This window comes from Phascolarctos cinereus, unplaced genomic scaffold (genome assembly GCF_003287225.1).
Source record: "Phascolarctos cinereus isolate Bilbo 61053 unplaced genomic scaffold, phaCin_HiC Scaffold_5;HRSCAF=322, whole genome shotgun sequence".
NCBI classification, from domain to species: Eukaryota; Metazoa; Chordata; class Mammalia; order Diprotodontia; family Phascolarctidae; genus Phascolarctos; species Phascolarctos cinereus.
This window is the reverse complement of record NW_027555958.1, coordinates 327,317,103-327,340,991: the sequence shown is the minus strand read 5'-3', so window position 1 is coordinate 327,340,991 and position 23,889 is coordinate 327,317,103. Positions and strand designations below refer to the sequence as shown.

Below are 23,889 nucleotides of genomic sequence, written 5' to 3'. Positions count from 1 at the left end.
GTTCAAATCTGACTTCAGACACTTGACACTTACTAGCTGTGTGGCTCTGGGCAAGTCACTTAATCCCGATTGCCTCACAAACAAACAAACAAACGAAAAGCAAAAGATGGAAGGGCTCATGATAATTTCTGAGATCCCTCCTAAACTCTAATTCATATGAATTTAAAGCACTGAGCAAATTGGAGGTGGGGAAGAGAAGAGGATGGCATTAATTTGTGTTTTAAGATAGACCCAAAGACTGGCATTCTGATGTGGGGAGCCATATTTGTTCTTTCTTCCCCTCACAGGTGATTCTGCCAGTGATATGGAGAAGAAGAACCAGTCAATGGTGACGGAGTTTATCTTCTCTGTATTCCCTCGGTTTCAGGAAAGGGGCTTCCTCTTCTTCATCCCTTTGCTCCTCATCTACCTGTTCATTGTCACCGGGAACCTCATGATTTTCATTGCTATCAGGCTGGATGCCCGCCTCCATAACCCCATGTACAATTTCATCAGCATCTTCTCCTTCCTAGAGATCTGGTACACCACAGCCACAATCCCTAAGATGCTCTCAAACCTGGTCAGTGACCAGAAGACCATCTCCTTCACTGGTTGCCTCCTACAGATGTATTTCTTCCATTCACTTGGAAACACTGAGGGTATCCTGCTGATGCTTATGGCCATCGACAGGTACATTGCTATCTGTAATCCCCTCAGATACCCAACCATAATGACGCCCAGGCTCTGCACTCTGTTGAACATTGGTTCTTGTGTCTTTGGCTTCCTTATCTTACTCCCTGAGATTGCATGGATCTCCACCCTACCCTTCTGTGGCTCCAATCAGATTCATCAGATCTTCTGTGACTTTGCCCCTATACTGAACTTAGCTTGCAAAGATACCTCCATGGTCCTGGTGCAAGATATAATTCATGCTATTGCCATCCTTTCTACTGCCCTAATCATCTCCCACTCCTACATTCGAATTATCACTGTGATCCTAAGGATACCCTCAACAGAGGGTCGCCAAAAGGCTTTCTCCACCTGTGCCAGCCACCTTTCTGTCTTTCTGTTGTTCTTTGGCAGCGTGGGACTCATGTATCTACGTTTTTCAGCTACTTACCCTCCATTCTGGGACACAGCCATTGCAGTGATGTTTGCTGTCTTTTCTCCCTTTTTTAACCCTATTATCTATAGTTTGAGGAACAAGGACATGAAGGAAGCCATCAAGAGACTTCTCTGCACAAAAGAAGCACAATAACATACATACATACATGCACACATGTGTACTGTCACACACATATACACACATATATAAAATGTCCACCTATATTTCATATACATGTAAATGTGTATGTGTATTTACTTATGTAGTATGTGTATGTATATATAATATATATATATATACATGTGTGTGTGTACAGACTTTTATGTACATATATACACATTCCAATTAAATCATATCTAATGCTTTACAGTTTACCAAGAACTTTATGTACCTTTTCTCTGTTGATGCTCCCTACATCCCCATAAGTTGGGTGCTTTTAAAAAATTTAAAAAGCCCAATATAATGTATATTTTTGCCCTTAATCCTGTAACTGAGGTGAGATAAGTGGAACTTTGGCCCTGGGCACTGATATTTAAGGGGCAAAAATATAGGATGATTTTTTTAAATAGGGTGCATTAAAAAAATTATGCTTTCATTTTGACTATATTTTCACCTTTTCAGCAAGTTAGAAATAACCTAGTTGCAAGTTAGCCAGAATAATTTAAACCCAGAAGCTACAAGATGGCTTCTTTTTATTTTATTATCTTATTTATTAATTGTGTTTATTTACTTTTATTTCATATGACTGGCTAAATTTCTCCTTCAGTACCCCTTGCCTTTTTCACTTTTCTAATGGCAGCTTTCCCAGTAGTGGCTTTATTCTTTCCCTCGGGGTGGAGGGATGGGGGAGGTAACTTATGAGGTCCAGTATATCAGGGTTTCTATCTTTCATTCAAAAACATTATCTTGATATATCTTATCCTGCTCAATAAAATTAATTTAAGCTGCTTTCGTATTATTTTCACAGGATAAATCACCAAATTCCTTTAAAGGCAGGTTTAAATTTGCTTGACCCTGTTACCAAAATGGCTCATTATGACTACTTTGCAAAAATGTATTTTTTTCTTCTTACTGAGTCAAATGAAAATTGACTTTCAGTATTCAGAATTTTACCCTACAACCAACTTGGTGTTGTCCATTCTGTAATCAAACAATTAATCAATTAGGAAGCATTTATTAGGTACTTAGTATGAGCTTAGAATAGTACAGACTAGGTGAGGGGACTCTGCAGCCTCAAGGCCACATGTGGTCCTCTAGGTCCTCAAGTGAAGCCCTTTGACTGGATCCCAACTTCACAGAACAAATCCCCTTAATAAAAGGATTTGTTCAGTAAAACCTGTCCTTGAGTTTGACTCTTTGACTGAGTCCAAGTTTTACAGAATAAATCCTTTTATTAAGGAGATTTGTTCTGTGAAGTTTGGATTCAGTCAAAGGGCTCCACTTGAGGACCTAGAGGACTACATGTGGTCCTCCAGGCAGCAGGTTCCCCACCCCTGGTATAGGCACTTAGGGCTACAATTACAAAAGTGAGATGTCCTTACCCTCAAAGTGCTTACATTATAGTATTTTCAGTGTGAATTATTAATATTCCAAGTTTTTGTAGCAAAATGTAAAAAAAATGGTTTTTATTCAGAGCTTATGCTGACTCAAGCAATTAAAAACAAAACAAAACAGTGCTGAGTTTCTTAAATTTACGTATGCTCTCTAGACTAACTTGAAATTTAATTATTGTTGTTGTTCAGTAGTTTAAGTCATGTTGGGGTTTCCTTGGCAAAGATACTAGAGTGGTTCACCATTTGCTTCTCTAGCTCATTTTACACAAGGCAAACAGGGTTAAGTGACTTGCCCAGGATCACACTGCTGATTAGCATCCTAGGCCAGATTTGAACTCAAGAAGACATCTTCCTAACTCCAGGCCCAGCACCCTCTCCACTCTCCACAACGACCTGATATAAAGTGTATTCCTTACCTCTCTCCCTAGGATTCAGGGGATACTTGTGAATAGGTGCATGTCATGATATTCGGAATCTGCACGATGAGCTCCTTCACACACTCACCCAGGTCCTCTATCCTTTGTTTTGGTTCCATAAAGTACACCTTTTTTTGGAGTGCAAATTATGTTTCATTCTCAAATCTCAAATGCATGGCAACACTTTGGTGTGGTGTGTTGTTTAAAAAATTAATTTCTAGTGTAGACTGTTGTCATCTTTCATTCCAAGCTCCTTTATAAACATTCCAACAAAAACACAAGTCTGTGTGAAAAGGTCAAGGCATTTCAAAGGAGTTTTAGTGTGTCACAGGGAAGTTTTTAATGAGTAATTTTAAAGCATGTTATGTAGATGCAAATAAATTAATCTTTAAAAAACCTAGTAGCCAAATATTAACCTGATTAATGGATCTGGAGTATTACAGTATGGGACTACCGAGAAGCTTACCAGTTGAACAACAGCAGGCAATCATAGGTTTCCTGTGGACTAGAGGCTATCCTCTACTGGGTATTGTCCCTTTTATTTCTGCTTTGCCATAAAATGAGAAAAGATACAGTAGCGGGACAGAGAACAAGACAGAAATTCTCATACTCGGAGCTAGTTGAGAAAGAATTAAGAAAATCAGCTGCCTTCTTTTTTTATTAAGTTGAATGCTGCCAGGTCTCTTGATAGAAATCAAAGTTCACCTTGTGTATGAAGCTATTGAAAATCTAAGAGGTATAGACAACTCTAGGACTACTCAAATTAAGGAAAGGCTTGAAGGGAATGAGAAAAATCTATATCCAATCTTAAGGGAAACTTGGGTTCTATTAAGCAATTTTGGGTTTTTTTTTTTGAACAAACAGCAAAATGGTACAGTTACAGCACTAATTATATTTAGGTGTTGTTAGGCATTCTAAATTTTTTTTCTTTAGGGAGCTAGGTGATACAGTAGATAGAGCACCAGCCCTGAAGTCAGGAGGACCAGAGTTCAAATTCAACCTCAGACCAAACACTTGACTCTTACGAGCTGTGTGACCCTGGGCAAGTCACTTAACCCCAATTGCCTAAAAATAAATTAAAAAATTAAAAAAATTTTTTTCTTTGAATCAAATACTGATTCGTAGCTTCCTCAAATACCCACATAGCATTAGAACCTCTTCTTGGGTTTGGTATGCTATTTTGGGACATGTTCTATACAAATTCCAGCTTTAAGTATCCATTCCAATGAATTTCTATGACAGATCAGATCAAATAACAATCAAAGCTTTATAGCAGGATAAATAACATGGATATAAAGCAAGCAGAAGAATTTTCAGTACCCATATCTAAATAGGAAGGGTATACATACTTATTAAGTCCTTACTATGTGCCAGACACTGCGCTAAGCACTTTACAATTTTATTTGCTCCTCATAACAACCCTGCACGGTAGATGCTACTATTTTACCTGTTTTACAGTCGAGGAAACTGAAACAGGTGGAAGTAAAGTGACTTGCCCAGGGTCACACAGCTAATTAGTGTAATATAAGCCTGATTTGAACTTGGGTCTTCCTGACTTCTGGCCCAGTATATATCTACCGTGCCACCTTGCTGCCTTAAATGACTACAAACTGATTTGCTTGATGGCTTCTTTCAATCTCAGCACTGTAGTCTAGCGAATATTTACTTTTCTGAATGCTAGCAATGGCTGAGTTAGGGGTGGTGAACCTGCAGCCTAGAGGTCATATGTGGCCCTCTAGGTCCTCAGGTGTGGTCTTTTGACCGAATCCACATTTTACGGAACAAAACCTTTTATGAAAGGGATTTGTTCTGGAAAGTTTGGATTCAGTCAAAGGGCCACACTTGAGGACTTAGAGGGCCACATGTGACCTCTAGGCTGCAGGTTCCCCACACCTGTAATATTTTCTCCTCTTGGCACTGAAGTCTGCTACTCTTGTTTGTTTGTTTGTTTCTTTGTGTTGCCATCTAGGGAACACCATTAACCTATCTTGGGAACTAGAGAAGATTTTCAGCTGTCTGTCTGTTCTGTCTGTCTCTTTCTGTCTCTCCGCCTTTCTCCCTCTCTCCTTCTCTCCCTCTCTCTGTCTTTATGTCTCTGTATCTCTGTCTCTGTCTCTATCTCTCTCTGCCTCTCTCCCTCTCTCCCTCTCTCCTTTCCTCCCTCTCTCTCTGTCTCTCATCTCTCCTCCCTCTTCCACTTTGACTCTTTTGTCTTTCTCCCCAGTAATCTTCTTGCTGTTTCTTGTCTCACCAAACCCGAGAAGAATCCAAATGCATTTTGAAACTACTTTGGATTGATACCTACAAAATCAGAGTCTGTACTGGTGAAATTAAACTCCCATATAACTTATTAGACAACATAGACATGACACTCACGTATTTTTAGTTACAAATACAAATGAGATTCTTTTTAATCTTTATGTGGAAAGCTATGGCCAAAAATTCATCACCTACTAGTCAACTTTGTATTGATGAGCCTCTCAGTACTTAGGTTTATTGATCCTCAGATGACAAATACTCTCTGTAGTTCACTTGTACTTGAACCTTTCCCAGTAATGTAATATATAATGTTTATATATTATGTATAATGATACATTTATCATATATACACATATATGATAAATTAGAGATAATCAGCAGAGAGAAATAAGGGGGATTAGGAAAAACTTCCTATAGAACATAGGATTTTAGTTGGGGCCTAAAGGAAGCCAGGAGGTACAGATGAGGAGGGAGAGCTTTCCAGGTATATCTGAGAATTAATGAAAATGTCTAGAGTCAGTAGATGAGGGGTCTTGTTTGAGGAGCAGCAAGGAAGCCAGGATCACTATATCATAGAGTATATGGTAGGGGGCTGTATTTCATGTAAAATTAGGCTTTCAACAAATGAAATTGGAAATAATGCTCTGGATTAAGCAATTCCCCTGATGAAAGAGAGTACCTTCTTGCCAGGAGATTATGAGGAATTCAAGGGAAAATTTTTAATGGAAGGAATTCAGATTTTCTCGTCAGAAATATATAGTTGCAATAATATTAGGATTTCGTTAAGATAGTCATTTGGATCAATGAGCTTAGAAACTCTTGGAGATTACAGACTTGCATAAAGCAGTGTTGGTGGACATATTCAGTATAGGGTTGAAGGAAATGAAAGCATCCATTAAGGAGGTATTTAGTTCTTACAAGATTGGATAGAGTGATAGACTTGTAATTCAACTCTGTGGTTGACTAGATGAAAGCCAAGATTTGGAATGTTGGGAAGAATCATATGTGAGGCAAGGGAGGTAGGAAATGAAGGACAGATGACTGACCTCATGTGATTAGCAATAATTAGGGATCCACATCCCTCATCTACGATAGTTCCAGGGCTAACATAGTTGAGATGAAAGACTATCAGAATTGCAAGAGGTTTTAAAAGTCATCTGATGTAACGAGTAACTAAATAAGAATGGCAAAAACAAATCAAAACAAAAAAATTGCCATGAAGATAGTAGCAGATAGTATGATATGATAATGATATGAATATAACATGATAATATCACTTGTGGAAGATGAGAACACAGAAATTCTAAAGGAATGCATTAATATTCATGATTTCAATGCAAAGTTGGGCCTAGCAGAAGATGGTAAAAGTATCTTGCGAATATGGCTCATGCGTAAGGAATGAGGTAGCACAAGGCTTATAGAAGCTTTCCACTGTATATTATGATGATTTTCTTTGTGAGAAAACTTGAGAAATTGTGGCAGGTCCATATCAAGCATCAAAGTACATCACAAAAAGTTGATTATTTTTTAATGGGCAGCAAATGACTTCTTACTGATGAGAATATTCCTGAATAAACTATCAATCACTATGCAATTAGATCACTGACTTATTAGAGTAAATATAAAAAGCAACACAAAATTAAAAGAATAAAAATGAGAAAAAGATACATATATATAATGAAAACAATGTAATCTGATTGATTTAAATAAGTCATCAGCACTAAAAATGGGAACTTATAGAAGAATGGGCACAGACATTGATTCTAATAATTTCATGTGGAAGTTTAAATCATATAAAATAATTTCTGTAATGAGGTGACCAAAAAATACTGAAATTCACATTATCCATCAAATACTTAATCTCTGCCAAGCAGAGAGAAGTGGCCACCAACGGTGATAGGAGCATAGGTTTACAAGACATTTGAAAAATCTTGTGGAGAAGGATGATGGAAGATTAAGAAAAAATATTATTTCATAAAAGAAAGAGAAAAAAGAAAAAAAGTTTTAAGAAAGTGTGTCGAGATCTAATAAAACAAAGTCATTCCAAGTGCACTTAATGGAAGAAACTGGATGGAGGACTGGACAAAAAAAGACAAAAAATTTGAGCAATCGATAAAGATTTTTGCAATAAACTCTATTTACAGCAAATCCTGCAAAGCCAACATACTGTGATTATAACATTGCAGTCCCTAATGTACTTCCTGGTATGAATGAGTAGAACTGAATAAAATAAAAATGATAAAAGCAGTCATAATAGATCAAATACTTACCCAATAAGTCCACCCTGGAAGTGGCACAAATTTGAAAGCACTGAAAAACTAATTCTTAAAACATCAGAAGCAGAGTAAGGTAAGGTATGGGAAGGAAAGGGAATAAACTTTTTTTAAAGCTCCTATTATGTGCCAGGCATGTGCTAAGCACTTTACAAGTATTATCTCATTTGATCCTCACAACCATGTGAGGTACCTACTATTATGATATCCATTTTATGGTTGAAGAAACTAAGACAGACAGAGATCAAGTAATTTGTCCAGGTTTACACAGCTAGTAGATGTCTGAGGCTGGATTTGAACTCAGGTCTTCCTGACTGTAGGTCTTGTGCTCTATTTACAACAGCAACTAGCTGCTTTAAGATAAAGTATAGGGGAAATCTCAGTCTTTATTTTGGAAAGAATGCTTTGGATCCTGACTCTACTACATATTGTTTGTGTGACTTGACCTCTCAGCTTGTTATCTATAACATGATGAGGTTGGATTAATTGACCTTTAAGGTCCTTTTTAATTCTAAATAGATAATCTTATTTTCTTATTACCAGATGACAGAGAGGTTATCAACAGCTACCAACTAATATAGGAAGTTTCCTATTTATATAATTTTATGAAAATAATCTGCAAATCCATAAGGCCGTCCTCAATGAGTAGATTAGAAAAGGAAAGGCTGCACATCACATATGAAGACAAGCTCCACGTGGATAATGGCCTAGATATAAATTGTCACATCTTAAACAAGTTAAATGAGCAGGGAAGAAATTAGCTTTTCTGTCTATGGATATAATCATCTAATTATGCAAATAAATCTAATATTGTCAAAATTAAAAGGGAAATAGGTAGCTGGTAAAAGATATTCATAATAAATTTCTCTGATAAGATATTATATCCCAGATATAAAAGTAACTGATTCAAATTTATAAGACAGTCACTAGTCAACAAATACAAGTAATCAGCTTTCAAAGGAAGATATACAAACTCCAAAAAAAATAAGAAAAATTCTCTAAGTTATTAATAATTAGAGAAAGGAACTATTAAACTAACTCTGAGGTTCTACCTCACACCTATCAGATTGACAAAGGTGATTATAAAAGAAAATGGCAAATGTTAGATGGACTGTGGAGCGGGGGAAAGGAATTATTGATGGAGCTGTGAATTGGTCTAGCCATTCTGCAAAGCAATTCGGAGCTATGGTTTAGAAGCTACTAAAACACACATAACCTTTGATTCAGCTATGAGTCCTATACCCCAAAGAAAAAGGAAAATGATCAATGTATACAAAAATATGTACAGCATAGATAGCTCTTTTCACTATAGCCCAAAAATGGAGGCTGAGGTTTCATCTCCTACAGCAAATTGAGGCTTAGCCATTATGTAATGTGATAAAATATTATTGTGCCATAAGAAATGATTAAATGGACAGTTTCATAGGAAACTGGGAAGACCTCTTTGAACTGATGTAGAGCGAAGTGAGAACATAGAGAAAAAAATCATACAATGATAAAAGCATCATAAAGAAATAAAACAATTGAAAGACTTCAGAAATCTAATTAATGATTAACTAACTAATGATAAACCACAAATCCAAAAGAATGAAGATAAAACACACCACTCACCTCCTGACATAAAGCTGATGAAGTTTAAATGCAGAAAGAGACTTGCATTTTTGGACATGTCAATGAGGGAATTGTTCGCATGACTATGCAACTGTGTACCGAAAGATTGATTATGTTTTGTTTTTTAAAATGCTCAATTGGAGGGCTAGGGGAAGAGAGAGATTAATTTTCATGGATGATAAGAAATACATAAAGGTGCTATTAAAAGTAGAACTTTTAAAAAATGTAACCAACTTTTAATTGCCCAACAGCAAGAAAATAAAACTAATGATTTTTTATTTAAATGTAACCATGCAAAGTCCTCATCTTCACCCATAATCAGAATCTCCAATATTATCCCAAAGTGAAACCCAGGATTTTGGAAAATATTGTAGAAATTTTAAATGAGTTTTAGACCTCCTTGAGGTAAGAGGAGAATAGCAAGATTACCATGGCTAAAGAGCTGTGTATACCATTCAGAATAATGTTTATTTCCCCCTCAAGAACTTAAGTTTAGTTTTGAGATTTCTCATGATTTCCAAGCTTAATTTCACAGGTTTTTGATATTGTTGTAGATGTGGAAAAGTAGCTGGTGTTCTATAGAAAGTTTTAAAATTAAGCAATTTACAATTTAGGTTTGTATTGAGTTTGATAAATTAGTTGGAGGAAAGCATTATTCAGTTAGTGTTGATCTGTGCTCTGTATGTAACTGCTGATGCTACATCTTTATAGCTGTAAGAGATAACTGATCTACCAGTTTCTGAGTTCAACTATATAGATACCAAAATTGGTGAATAAACAGAATGGTTGATTTGTAGATGTATTTAACTGGATTAATGTTATTTGACTGGTGATAAATTTTGTTTTCATATTTCACATTTTGAGCCTGTGATATTGTTTTATGTTAGTGTAATGTTTATTGCTTCTGGAATTGTGAATTCAGAAAATATTGTATAGAAGTGGTGTTGGAACAATAACTATAGTGTGATGGGTGTTTAATTCATCATTTCATATGGATATTATGATTTTAAAAATTTGAGCCATTATTTCATAAAGATTTTTGCATGGAAAAATGTGATTAAAAAGGTAAATATTCTGTGAAAAGGAATAATATAATATATTTCAAAGCAAAAAAAAGTATGTGTGGGGGGTGGGGGGAGGGGGGAGAGCAGGCAGGCTACTACTAGTAAGATTGCACATTAAACAACAGTTTTGCGATCTCTCAGTTGAGTGATAGGTATAGATAATACAAGATCATGCTTTGGTTTTGTTGTTGTTTCTGGAAGGGGGAAAAATGATTTGGCTAAGCATAATGGGCCATTTAAGACTTTTCTTCAATAGTGTGTCTTCCATCTCCTTGCCTTCTTCAATAGTTTCTCAGTCCTACCCAATTTTTTGCGATCCTATTTGGGGTTTTCTTGGCAAAGATAGTAGAGTGGTTTGTAATTTCCTTCTCCAGTTCATTTTACATATGAGTAACTAAGGCAATCAGGGTTAAGTAACTTGCCCAGGGTCACATAGCTAGAAAGTATCTGAAACCAGATTTGAACACATAAAGATGAGTCTTCCTGATTCCCCAAGCCCGGTGCTTTATCCACTGTGTCAATTAACTGCCCTGTCTTGCATACATATGTCAAAGTTATATGACTCCTTGTAAATGTGGTGGATATATAATAATAATAATGGAGGCATCAGTCTGAGCTATACAATTTATTAGTAAAACAAGCATAATAAATGGGTCAATAGACTTCCTAGTCAGTCCAGAGACCATGACTGAATACAGAGACAGCTTTTGTGTATTTAAAAAAAATCCAATAAGACTAATTAATTTAAATAAAACAATAAACCAGGATACAAAATTAGGTAATCTGATTTCTAACTGGAGAAAAGATTAGGTACTTTCCAAGTTGGGAGAGGGAGAGTGAACAGGGTCATTTACCTGAAATTCCCCTCACGTGTCTATATTCAGTCAAAGGAACACAGAAACAATAATTAATTGGCCAGTACAGAGCCAGTTTTCAGATACGGCATATTGGTTGATTGAGATGCATAATTGTGAGAAAACTCCTTGCCTCAATCTTCAGATCTGACTGGTTTTCTGATTAGCATAACCCCTAAGTCCTCAGTTAAGGGTCTCTAAGCAGCTGATGGAGGTGGTCCAGCTTCCCAGCCAAGCAGGGCTAAGTTCAAACACTGCAATAAAGTTTTCTTGTAATTCCCATAACTGAATAAAATTTTCTCACCAGACAGAAATGGGACAAGACCCATAATTGGAAAAAAAAGGGAACTGAGCTAAATCCACATTGAGCCAAAAGATGGAGTCAGTGGGATTCACTCAATTCCCACAAAAGAAATAACAACAGATATCTTTATTCATCAAACTTCTTGTTATAGTTTTTGTTTTGTTTTCATTTTTACAAATGGTTCTACTACCAACCATATCTTATAGTCACACAACTGAATGAAGGATGTAGAGAATATAAAATCCCAATGTGCTTAATGATAGAGCAAGGTACTACTTTGAAGGCTTTTCTCCAGCAATGTATCTTTCACACATATGTAAAAAGCGTATCAGATTTTTGAAAGATGTAACAACTGAGATAACTTTGTTCAATGGTTTCCTGATTATTAATACTGAGCAAGATACAAAATACAGAGCTATGTCCTTGCTAAAGATGTTTTCATAGACACAAAAGATAACTATTGTAATATCTAAATGGAATAGATTTCATATATTAATAATGTTTCATATAATAAGCCCCGTAAATTCTTAAATGGGACCCACAGTCACACAAAATAGTTTGATCTAACTACCCACACAAGTAAAACCAAATGGATGAAGAATAACTGCTGACCAAAATATGATACAATTACACAGACTTAAGAACTGCTACATCAGTTAAAAATAGCTTATATAGACACTAACTATGAAAAATGAACTGGGCTTATTTCTCAATTGATAAATGGTTGAAGACTACGAACAGATGGTTCTCAAGGGAAGAAATAAAGCTGTCTATATTCATATGAAAAATGCTCCAAATCACCAATAGAGAAAAGCAAATTAGTGTGACTTGACTCTGAAGTTCCACTTCACACTCATCAAATTGTCAAAGCAGACAAAGGGGAAATGAGAAATTTGGAAGTACTGTGGGAAAACAATCACATGAATGCATTGTTGGTGGAGCTGTGAATTGGTCTAGCCAATCTCCAAAGCAATTTGAACTCTGCCTGAAAGCTGCTAAATTCCTGCCTTGGGGGAAGGGAAGAAACCCGATTCTTTTAGCTTCCAGCACTTCTCACCTCCAGAACTCCCTAAGCACCCCTCCCAGAGCTACACCCTGAGGACAAACCTCTAAGGAAAGTGAAAACCTATCTAATCTCATTCCTCCATGATAAACAAATTCCCCAGGCATAATCTCCCCAACCCGGGGATTCTGAACTCCAAGCCATTATCATTCAAACAAGGTTCTCCAGTCCTCTCTGCCTGACCTCTTATTTCTATTTCTTTCAACTCAATCACCCCAATGTGCCACTCTAAAGCTACCCACCCTTTCCACTGTGCTTTCTAGAAAGCTTTCCAGACAGACAACAAATTTGCCTTTATCTTCATTCTTTTCCTTTCCAACTGCCTCCATCTTCTGGCATTCACCAAGACCTGCTTCTTTCCTGATGACACAACCTCTTTGGCCTCCCTTTCCAACACCTGCTTCACTTTAATTCATTCCCCACCTCACTTATTCTTCCAAAGTTTTTCTCATCTATTTGTAGTAGTTATCCTCTTTATGATTCATTTGGCACTTTGCCTATATTGCTTTCTAGCCTTATTGGTGTTTTCGTAGTCAATTCCTTTATTCTATCATTCAACTAACGTTTATGAAGCATCAACTGATTATACAACATTTTTCTTAGTATTGGGAAAGATACAATGTTGTTGTTGTTGTCGTTGTTGTTGTTATTGAGTCATTTCGGTTGTATCTGACTCTCCATGACCCCATTTGGGGTTTTCTTGGCAATGATACTGGAATATTTTCCATTTCCTTCTCCAGCTTATTTTACAGATGAGGAAACTGAGGCAAACAGGGTTAAGTGACTTGCCTAAGGTATGATGTTAGGTAATACATAATATCATCCTTCATGTAGTCTAGAAGAGAATGAGACATAAACCTCTATAACCATAGTTCTTATTGATAAATGATCACTACCATAAAGAGGTATGGAGCAAAGAAAAGAATGTCACTACCCCATCTAATATTCAGGTTCCTACCTTTTCTAAGCCCCAGTCAGTGGGGTTACCCTGCTTGCTAATCCACCCTCAGTCAGAGTTCTTTTTTCCTAGGTTACTCTACAAAGTTTCATGGAGCAGCTAACATTTGAGTTGAGCCTTAAAGGATGAGTAGACCTCTAATAGGCAAAGAGGGAGAAGAGACCTCCAGGCACAGTTGCTTGAGGTTGGGGAGGAGATGCAGTTGTGTTATCCAACTTTAAGACTGGGGCAACTTCTGAGTCACTCAGATCCTTCATCATGCGTCTTACCTACTAGATACTAAACCTGTTTGTGAATTAGAAAACTTATTTTTTGGTCAGTCTTCAAGCCTAGTTTGCCCACCAAATTTATTCCAACAGTGTCTCTTATCCGGTCAGAATAAGGACACTATGCTTCCTTTCCAAAGATCTGGGGTTGACTTAAAAGGTCTGAGAGTCTGAGAAGATAGAAACAGGGAACTGAAGTTGGGAAGCTTCTAATTACAAGGTAGAACACTTTTTTCCCCAATTAGTATCCTCATGGGAGGGATTGTTTTTCTTTGATCTTTTCACCTGAGAAGATCCCATAGGAAAGACAGCTTTTCCCTTCCCAAACCTCTTCCTCATGTCCCAACAGGAATAGCAATCATATCTACGTTTTCCTGACTGGTGGAGAAAAGAGATAATTTGGATGGAAGGACAAAGTCTAACCACTGCAGAGGAAGTGGGAAGGTGAGGCACCCTAATGTCTAAGTGTGTTTAAAGATAAAGAGGGGACACTGAAGGGTGGGAACAAGGGAAATCTCTTCTTCCAGGTCCTCTCCAACTCCTGAACCAAGGTCAATGGGTCTTGGTGAGGATGATTGCTTCACTTGGGGGAAGGCAGCTGTAGAGACTTTGCACAGAATTTGGGTTCAGTGAGTGGATAGAGGTGAGAGTGGCTTCTAGGTAAGTACTGGGCAAATAAGCCTGGACAGAGGAACCAGTGTGAGAAATGTTGACTGGGAGAACAGCTTTAGTTCCTGAGGTAAACCAAGGACATATGGGTCATTCTTCTGGGTTCAGATCTGAGGAACTTTATTTTTTCTAAGAGTCAGAGATGAGATCAGAAATTCAGACCAGTAAACAATTATTAAGCAGCTCCTATGCACAATGTACTGTCTTAAGCTAGGGAACACTTAAAGACTAAATTAGGGACTGGGAAGCAGACCTGAATGAATGAATGTTGGTTGTTGAAAGGCCACTTGGCCTACTAGGGCACTCTTTCATTTAGACAGCTCTTCAAGGGACCAAGGTGCCAGACTGATCATTTATTCAGTCAATATAGTAGAAACAAGCACTTTCTGGAGTTAGAGGTCCTGGATTTAAATCCTGTCTCTGATACTTACTATGTGTGTGGGGGTGGGGGAGGTGGGAGGGTGGCAAGTCACAAACTCCCTGGGCCTCAGTTTTCTTATCTATGCAATGAAATGGTTGAGCTTAGAAGATCTCTACTATGCCCTCAAGCTCTAGGTCTATAATTTTATAATTCTATGACTTTGGACTGAGTTTGCCATATTCTGAGTCCTGTATTGGGAATGGTAGGGAAGTACTAAAGAGGGAGAAAATTGTATGTAGGAAGATCTTCATCCAACAGGAAGTAAAAAATGCACAAAAGGAAAAGAATTATGTAAAAACTTAAAGAAAGATGATTATAGTTTAATAAATTGTACATCTATGTGTGGGCTACTTAGAAAGATGTTTACTAAGATCAGGTGGTATTAACCATAGAAAAGGTGAATATTGAGCATGGTTAGGAAGGAAGGGATGGGGTTCAATAACAAGTATGAAGAAGGAAATTTTGGGATAACAGGTTCATTAAGCTAGAAATATTGATCCATATGAGAACCATCATAATTGGTATTGGCACTTGCATAGTTAAAATTTGAAAAGTATTTCATTTGAGCCTCAATTAGAGCTGCAAGGATCATTTAGAACATTTAGTCCCAAACTTTCATTTTAAACACAAGGACATTGAGGCTTAGGAAGTTTAATGCTCAAGAGCATAGAATAGTAAATGGTAGATCCAGGCTTTGAACTCAAGACTTCACATAGAAAGAACTTCCTAGAACCACCCAGAAATGAAACAAAGCTGACTTATAAGTAATTCTTCATATCTGGAAATGTTCAGAAGAAGCTTGATATAAGGAATACAGTACAGAGGATTCAAGCTTCATGTAGGGGTTGGATTACATGACATCTGAAGCATGTCTCTGCTAACTAGGGGACTAGACAAAAGTCAGCCTGGCAGGAGTGTTCAATATATGCTCGGTTATCATAGGAGATCAACATGGTAAAATTTGGAATGAAGCAGTCTTGGAAACCAAAATAAGGATCTTAGAAATTGATACAATGAGCCAAAGGGGGCCACCATCACTTCCTGAGCAGGTTAGAACAAGATTAAGGAAATATTAGAGGAAGATAATTCTGGTGGCCAGCTAGGTGGTGGATAGAATGTGCAAGATAAAGTCAAGAGACCTGGGGATGAATTCTCTCACTCAACTTCTCTGAGTCAGTTTTCTCATCTATAAAATGGGAATACTAGCACCTACCTTTAAGGTTGTTTTGAGGATATAATAAGACAATATATGTATAAAGTTCCTTGCAAACCTTAAAGTGCTATGTAACTGTTAACTATTATCATGTGTAGCATTAAATTCAGCAAACAATGACTAAGTTCCTACTGTGCGCAAGGGATTCTTAGGCAGGAAGACAAAAATAACATAGTTCTCTACTTAAAGAGTACAGCTTGTATCCAGATTAATATAAGTGAAGGTAAAGATTGAGGAAGTCAAAGGGGATCATTCAATGTGCTCTTGAGGTACCTGAGAAGAGAGACAACTACAAAGAGAAATTAGCCCCTGAACTAAGCCTTGGACCCTTAAAGGGTGAAAGAAAGAGGCAATGAATTCCAGACATGAGGCAGGGGGATGGTTTTCCTGAATATATGAAGGCAAAAAAATGCTATGTTGAGCTCCAAAAGCATCAATAAATATAGGATTCCAAATTGGAGCAAGATTGCTGAGTGCCTTAAATAGAATAATAGCACTTACCTCACAGAGCCAGATTGCCAAGCAACTCAAACAGAATAGGGATAAGGCCTGGACCTGGGATTTCATCTCTTTCCCACTGTGGGATGTCCCCTTCTTTGTAACCTATAATCATAGTGACTTGTCTAGAGCACTGAGAGGTTAAGGAATTTACCCCAAGTCACACAGAATATGTTGGCAGCAGGACTCAAGTCTGGAGCTTCCTGACTCCAGGTCCAGCTCATTATCTACTGCAATTTGTTACTCCATTTACATGTGCCTTAAAAAGAATGAGTATAAAGACATATAGTAAAAAATATTTATTTTAGATCAAATCAGTATGTTAGACAATGAGTTACATACTCTCAAGGAATTTCCAATTCAATTGATATGATTAGTGAGATAACATTACAACAGATTAATAATACCAGGTGGTAAGAAATACTAAGAGAGATAGCAGAAAGAAACTAGACTTGGAATCAGATGACTTGTTTTTGAATCTAGACTTTGCTGTTTACAGCTGTGTGAGTCTAAGCAAGCCCTTTCAGGAGTTCAGTTTCCTCTTTGGCACAGTTAGGTTATCCCTGAAGGGTGATCTTATTAGTAAAGAGACCCTAAAAGTCCATGCAAACTGTCAGCCTGCTGTTGTTTCAAGGCTTTTGAATGACTGTATCAATTGTATCCCTTGCCCTGCTATAGTATCCTCGAGATAGATGGCTTGCACAAAACAGGTGTAATTGTTAAGGTTAGATTCTCACACCCTGAGATACTCAGTTCCTCTGGTGCCATTTCCTTAGTACTATGTTTCCTTAGTCCCCCTGTTTGGTGTCTAAAAGACTTATATCCCACTCAACCTGAATCTCCCCAGCTGGGACTGTTGGCAGTTGTTCCAGAGAGAGCTGTGTCACTGCCTATCTTTGAAAGTGATAGTTCTGGGAACTCTAGGTGACCATTATGTGGTAGAAGAAAATTCTCTCTCTCTCTCTCTTTCTCTCTCTCTCTCTCTCTCTCTCTCTCTCTTTCTTTCTCTCTCTCTTTCTCTGTCATACACACACTCACACACACACACACACACCCATATCTGTGTATGTGCATGTATGTGTATATTTTATTCATAGCTCAAAGTGTCTCTAATTATAGAAAAAAATATATGGGGTTTATGTATATGGATATATGTATACATGCATGTTTATGTATATACACATACATACATGAGTGTGTATGTTCTTTGCCTAATTGGAAAGAGCCGCTTTGAGCCATTGGTTTAAAAAAAAAGCATTCCTTCCTGCATGCTTCTTGGCTCAAACTTTTAGAACCTGAAATCCAATGTCAAGCTTGGTGGCTTGCTTTATAGATCTTGAAGCAGTCAGCACAATACTAATATCACCAGATCCACTCTTTAGAAGCTGAACCAGGGCCATGGTCTGTAAGGTCTCTTTGTAGACCTGACATGCTGTGATACTAAGAAAGAGAAACAGTGATGTGGATAAGCAGAAAGAGAAACTGAGCTCAGGGAAAAAATCACTTTCTGATAGTGCGGTCATGGAACATTCCCTAGAGGAAGCAGAATTTGAACTGAGTCATTGTGAAGGGTAATGGTTAGAGTATGGATAGGAGAGGAGATGGAAGCAGAAGAGTGCTATATTGAAAATGTTTTAGGAAGGTGGCCCTGAAGGCAAGGTGCTGGATGGACTGCAGGAGAAGCTATCATTAGACCAGTTTGGAGGCTATTGAAATAGTCTACAGGCAAGTTGATAAGGGACTGAATTAGTATGATAGCAATTCAAACAGAGAGAAAGAAACAGGGCATCAAAACATTGTAAATAAAGAAGCAGGAAGCCTTAAAATCAGGCAGATGGATTGTGGATTGATTCATGAATTTGGAGTTTGGAGGACTTGAGTTCAAGTCTTATTTTAGACACCCACTAGCTGTGTGACCATGGGGCAAGTTCCTAGACCTCTAGGTTTCCTCATCTGTAAAATGGAAGTAATGATTATATAAACTTCACAAGGTTGTTTGCTTGTTGTTGCTGTGTCTTTAAAATAAATAGCCCGTAAGAAAAGCTAATCAAATGGTAAGTGTTTAAATCAGTTGGAATACTAGTTATAGGAAGAACACGACTGGTGAGGGCTCAAGCCTGTGACAAAGAAGAGAGACTATTCATTCCCTATAAGGTACCTGAGAAGCCTGTGGGAAGAGTAAAGTATGAAGGGCCTAGCCCTCAGTTAATAAGGCCAGAGTCAACCATATCACATTATTATTAATTAGTCCCTGATTGTCAGTCAATCAGTCAATAATTATTTATTAGGCACCTACTATATGCTAAGTAATAGATATTAACATAAAGAAGAAAAAAGACAATCTCTGTTGTCAAGGAATTCACAATTTAATGGGAATGCAGGATGAAACAAAATAAGACATCTGGGAAAGGGAACCAACTTTTATTAAATGCTTCCTATGTACCAGAAACTGTGCTAAGTACTTTATAAATATTATCTTATTTGATCCTGATAGCAATTCTTTGAGGTAGATATTATTATCCCCATTTTATACACGAGTAAGTGGAGGCAAACAGAAATTAAGTAATTTCCCCAAAGTCACACAATTAGTAAGTGTCTAACACTGTATTTGAAGTCAGGTCTTTCTGATTCCAGTCCCAGAACACTATCCAATCTAGGTATCTCTGCAATTATAGGATAAATTGGAGATTAATAGAGGAAAGACAGTAACATTAAAGGGGTTTAGGAAAGGCTTCTTTTAGAAGGCGAGATTTTAGCTGGAACCTGAAGGAAGTCAAGGAAGTCAGGAGGTGGTGAGAAGAAGGAAGAGAAATCCAAGGATGGTGCTAAGCCAGTGAAAATGTCTGGAGCTGGGAGATAGGTGTTGGGTTCAAGGAATAGCCAGGAGGCCAGTGCTATTGCATCATGGAGTAGACTAGGTTGGAGTAAGGTATAAGAAGAATGGAAAGATAGAAGGAGACCAGATTGTAAAAGGCTTTGATTGCCAAACACAGAATTTTATATTTGATCCTAGAGAAGATAGAAAGCCACTGGAGTTCATTCAAAAGGGGGGCAACATGGTAAAATCTTCTCCATAGGAAATTTGGTTCAATGAGTGAGTGAAGGATGGACCATATTAGGGAGAGATTTGAGACTGGGAGACCCAACTGAAGGTTAATTGCAATAATTCCAATGTGAGGTGATGAGAGCTTGCACCAAAGATGTGGCAGTATCAGAGTAAAGAAGGTAGTAGATACCAAAGATGTTATGAAGGTAAAACTGATTGGACTTGGCAAGGGATTGGATATAGAGAGTGAGGAAGAAGGAGGAGTTGAGAATGAAATGTTAAGAGCAGATGAGTGAGTGGATGGTGCTGCCCTTAATAAAATTAGGGAAGTTCAAAATTAAGGAGAGTGAGGAATAAAAAATAAATATAAGATTTGGAATCTAGATGACTAAGAAAATGAGGTGTTATTAAAAATGAGATATTACAAAAAGAAAGAAGTCAGGATGGAAATCAAGTTTAGGCAGGCAGGATAAGTTCATTTTAAGATATATTGAGTTTATGATAAATGAGTGACCAGAATCTACAACAAATGGCTGGGATGATGGTTAAAGATGTGCAAATGGAGTTCAGGAAGATCAGGAATGAAGGTATAGATTTGGAGGTCTTCAGAGGTGATAGTTGAAGTCTAGAGGGAATGAAATCTCCCAGGAAGTGAATGTAGAGTGAGAAAATAAAGGGACTAAGAGCTGATCTGGGGGAAATTATCCACATTTCATTTCAGGAATGGAAAAGAAGGGGAGAAACAGTGAAAGGATTTGAAAAGTTGTCAAAGGGATGGCAACAGAAGTAGGACAATATAGTTTCAAGGAAGCCAAGGAAAAACACAATTTTAAGAAGACAGGGGTATCAAGAGCAGAAATGTTGTAGAGAGAGCAAGAGTAATTAAGATGGATGCAATGGATTATGATAATTAGGAATTGGTTAATGACTTTCAGTAGGATGAAAGAGTAGAAATAGACTCTAGGGATTTAAAAATAATAACAGATGTTTATGTAATGCCTTTGTTATCTCATTTCCATCTCACAAAGAACCTTGAAAGATAGGTGCCATACGTATTACCAGTTCCATTTTGCATAGGAGGAATTCAAGGTTCTGGGCTGTTAAGTGAATTAACCAATATCAAACAAAATGGTATTTGAATCCAGATCTCCCTGCCTGGAAGGCTAACACTCTATCTAGGAGGTAACACTGCCTCCTCATTAATGTCAAGGAAATGAAAACGATGACTTTACATTTCTTAGAGAAATTTGGGAGTGAAAGGAAAGAGCAAAATAAGACAGTAGCTTTATGGAACCACAGTACCAAGTAAAAATGCTCACAACAGGGAGATCTTTGTATATTTAAAGGCATATAAAAAAAGCCACTGGAGAAGGAGAAATTGAAAATTTCATAAATAGCGTGCTATAACTGATGTGACAGTGTCGGTGGATGCAAGAGAAATTGGAAGAGGATCAAAGATATAAGTGATGAGATTAACTGTTTTTTAAGAGGGACAGTTCTGATCTAGGAGGAAAGAGAGGATGTTTAGGGTTAGTGGTAAAAAGATTTTCTCAGTAAAATGGGAGTCAAATCGCCAAGAATAGAGGTACTTGGGGTGGTAATGGGAAGAGACTTAATTGATACAGTGGATAGAATTCTGGACCTTGAGTTAAGAAGATCTTAGGCCAAATTGTTCCTCTGATATTTAATAGCTGTGTGACCTCAGGCAAGTCACTTAACTCTGGAAGACACAGGGGTTCTGTTTTGGTTGGTTGGTTGATTTCTTTGAGACAGCACAACACAGAGGACAGAACATTGGACTTAGAGTTATGAAGATGAATTCAGATTCTGCCTTGGATACTTAGCGACCCTGAGCAAGTCATGTAACATGTCTATGGATCAGTTATCTCATCTGTAAAATGAAGGGACTTGACTAGATGGTGCCTAAATTCCTGCTCTACATCAATGATCCTATAACCCTAACATAGCCCTCTAAGGTTTAGAAAACACCTTACAATATTAAATCATTTTGATGTTTACAACAACTCTAGGAGGTAAGTGCTATTATTATCCTTGTTTTGTAGATGAGAAAACTGAGGCTGAGAATGATTAAGTGACTTGCCCAGAGTCAGACAGCAAGTAAGTATCTGAGGCAGAACTTGAACTCAGGTCTTTCCAACTCAAGGTCCAGCACTCTATTCACAACACCAACTACATAATATTTGAAGGTAGCAAAATGCTTTCCTTGCAGTAGCCTTTTGAAGGAAACAGGGCAAGCACTGTCAGGCTGATTTTACATGAGGAAACATGGGCTTATACAGCTCATATGACTTACTCATGGTAACACTGGTAGCAGATTTTTTTTTATTGGGGTTAAGTGACTTGCCCAGGGTCACACAGCTAGTAAATATCAAGTGTTTGGTCTGAGGCCAGATTTGAACTCAGGTCCGGTTGATTTCAGGGCCAGTGCTCTATCCACTGCACCACCTAGCCGCCCCCGGTAGCAGATTTTGTAGGAACATTTCCCACTCACTGACTTCAAATCTTGCACCCTTTCCAGCCTGCCTCACTGTCCATACAAAGAAGTTTTGGATAGAAATGGTGAATACAGCAGTAAGGAGCAATGAAACAAAGGAAAAAAGACAAGAAGATCATTGTAATCTCATCACACACGTAGACACACACACACACACACACATGCACACATACACACACAGATTTCTGGATATGGGTCTCTCAATGGTACAAGTTATGTTTTTGTTTTTAAGTTTGTTTGTTTGTTTCTTTTTTCCTCCTGTGCTTTCTCTTTGTGTGATAGTTGTTTTTTTTTTCTTTTCCCCCCTGCCCCTTCCCATTGGGAGTTTCCTCTAAACTTGTGACCTGTATCTTCTTCTTATGCATTTCTCCAAATACAGGACAAAAACCAACACTTTGAAAAAAAACAGTGTCAACTGACTACCAGCAGTCTCCTCTTAGGCAGTTCATGTGTCACTAGCAGTCACCACTCTCATGTCCTCCTTTGATGTGGAGAGCAGAAATTGGACCACTGCTCAGGAATTCATCTTTTCTGCTTTCCCCCACAACTGGGGAGATGCTGTCATCTGTTTTGTCCCATTGCTCTTCATTTATGCCTTCATCATTGTTGGAAACTTGGTCATTGTCATAGTGGTCCAGATAGATGCCCACCTCCACACCCCCATGTATTTCTTTATCAGTTCCCTCTCTTTCCTGGAGCTTTGGTATACGACATCCACTATCCCACTCATGCTTTCCAACCTGCTCAGTGAGAAAAAGAGCATTTCCTTAAATGGTTGTATGGTGCAGTTGTATTTTTTCCATTCCACAGGCATAAGTGAAGTGTGCCTTTTGACAGTTATGGCCTTTGATCGCTATTTGGCTATTTGCAGACCCCTTCATTATCCAACCATCATGACTCCCAGACTATGTGTCCAATTGACCCTGGTCTGCTGTGTCTGTGGCTTCATCACACCCCTGCCTGAGGTTGTGTGGATCTCCACACTGCCGTTCTGTGGCTCTAATCACCTGGAGCATGTCTTCTGTGATTTCCTCCCACTTCTCCGCCTGGCCTGCACAGACACCCGGGCCATTGTCATGATCCAGGTGGTTGATGTGATTCATGCTGCAGATTGTCACAGCTGTGCTCCTCATCCTCCTCTCTTATGCTGGCATTGTGGCTGTGATCTTGCGCATCCGTTCAGCTGAGGGTCGTAGAAAAGCCTTCTCCACCTGTGCTTCCCATCTCATGTCTTTGTACTGTTCTTTGGCAGTGTAGCACTCATGTACCTACGTTTCTCAGCCACATATTCCTTGTTCTGGGACACAGTAATTGCTCTGGCATTCACTGTTTTGTCCCCATTTTTCAACCCCATTATCTATAGCCTGAGGAATAAAGAGATTAAGGAGACTGTGAAAAAACACATGAGTCAGCCAAGGATCTTTTCCTGTAAAACAGATGATACATCATATTTTGATCGATGTCATCAATGTCAATATCTTTCTGTCAGAACTAATGATAACCTACCCATGTCTTCTCAACCTGTGAATCCTAACTGCAAGTCAATATCTGATTTTTTTAAAAATCAAAATTTAAACAAAACCTAAGAATCAGCAGCGTGCTGAAAAGAAATATGCTCATTTTTATAGCTTGCTTGCAGAAAGCATCTTTCACATAGATATATAAGTTCTGGCTAGGACCGCCAAAATCAAAGCTAAAAAGGAAAATAAGCAAAGAATTTTTTTTAAATGCACACTAGTAAGAAGCTCTGAATTACTTTGGTAAAAACGCCAGGTGGCTGGTCAAATATTGGCTATTTCCTTGTTGTAGATTTCACCCAGTA

General features: G+C 37.9%; 2 protein-coding genes across 2 annotated transcripts; both read left to right on the top strand.

Annotated features, from left to right (window-relative positions):
• Positions 1–304: 304 nt before the first annotated feature.
• Positions 305–1,237, top strand: LOC110201884 (olfactory receptor 6K3-like). The gene has a single exon (XM_020977754.1). It carries the CDS (start codon positions 305–307, stop codon positions 1,235–1,237), a length of 933 nt encoding a protein of 310 aa, XP_020833413.1.
• A 21,303-nt stretch (positions 1,238–22,540) lies between these two features.
• On the top strand, positions 22,541–23,653 carry LOC110201885 (olfactory receptor 6K2-like). Its single transcript, XM_020977755.2, is given in 3 exon segments — positions 22,541–23,172; positions 23,174–23,295; positions 23,298–23,653. Coding segments are annotated over 3 exon segments (1,110 nt in total).
• Positions 23,654–23,889: the final 236 nt, after the last annotated feature.

What these genes read in the sequence shown, in the direction of transcription:
- LOC110201884 (XM_020977754.1), top strand. Translation starts at nt 305, where the DNA reads ATGGAGAAGAAGAACCAGTCAATGGTGACGGAGTTTATCTTCTCTGTA.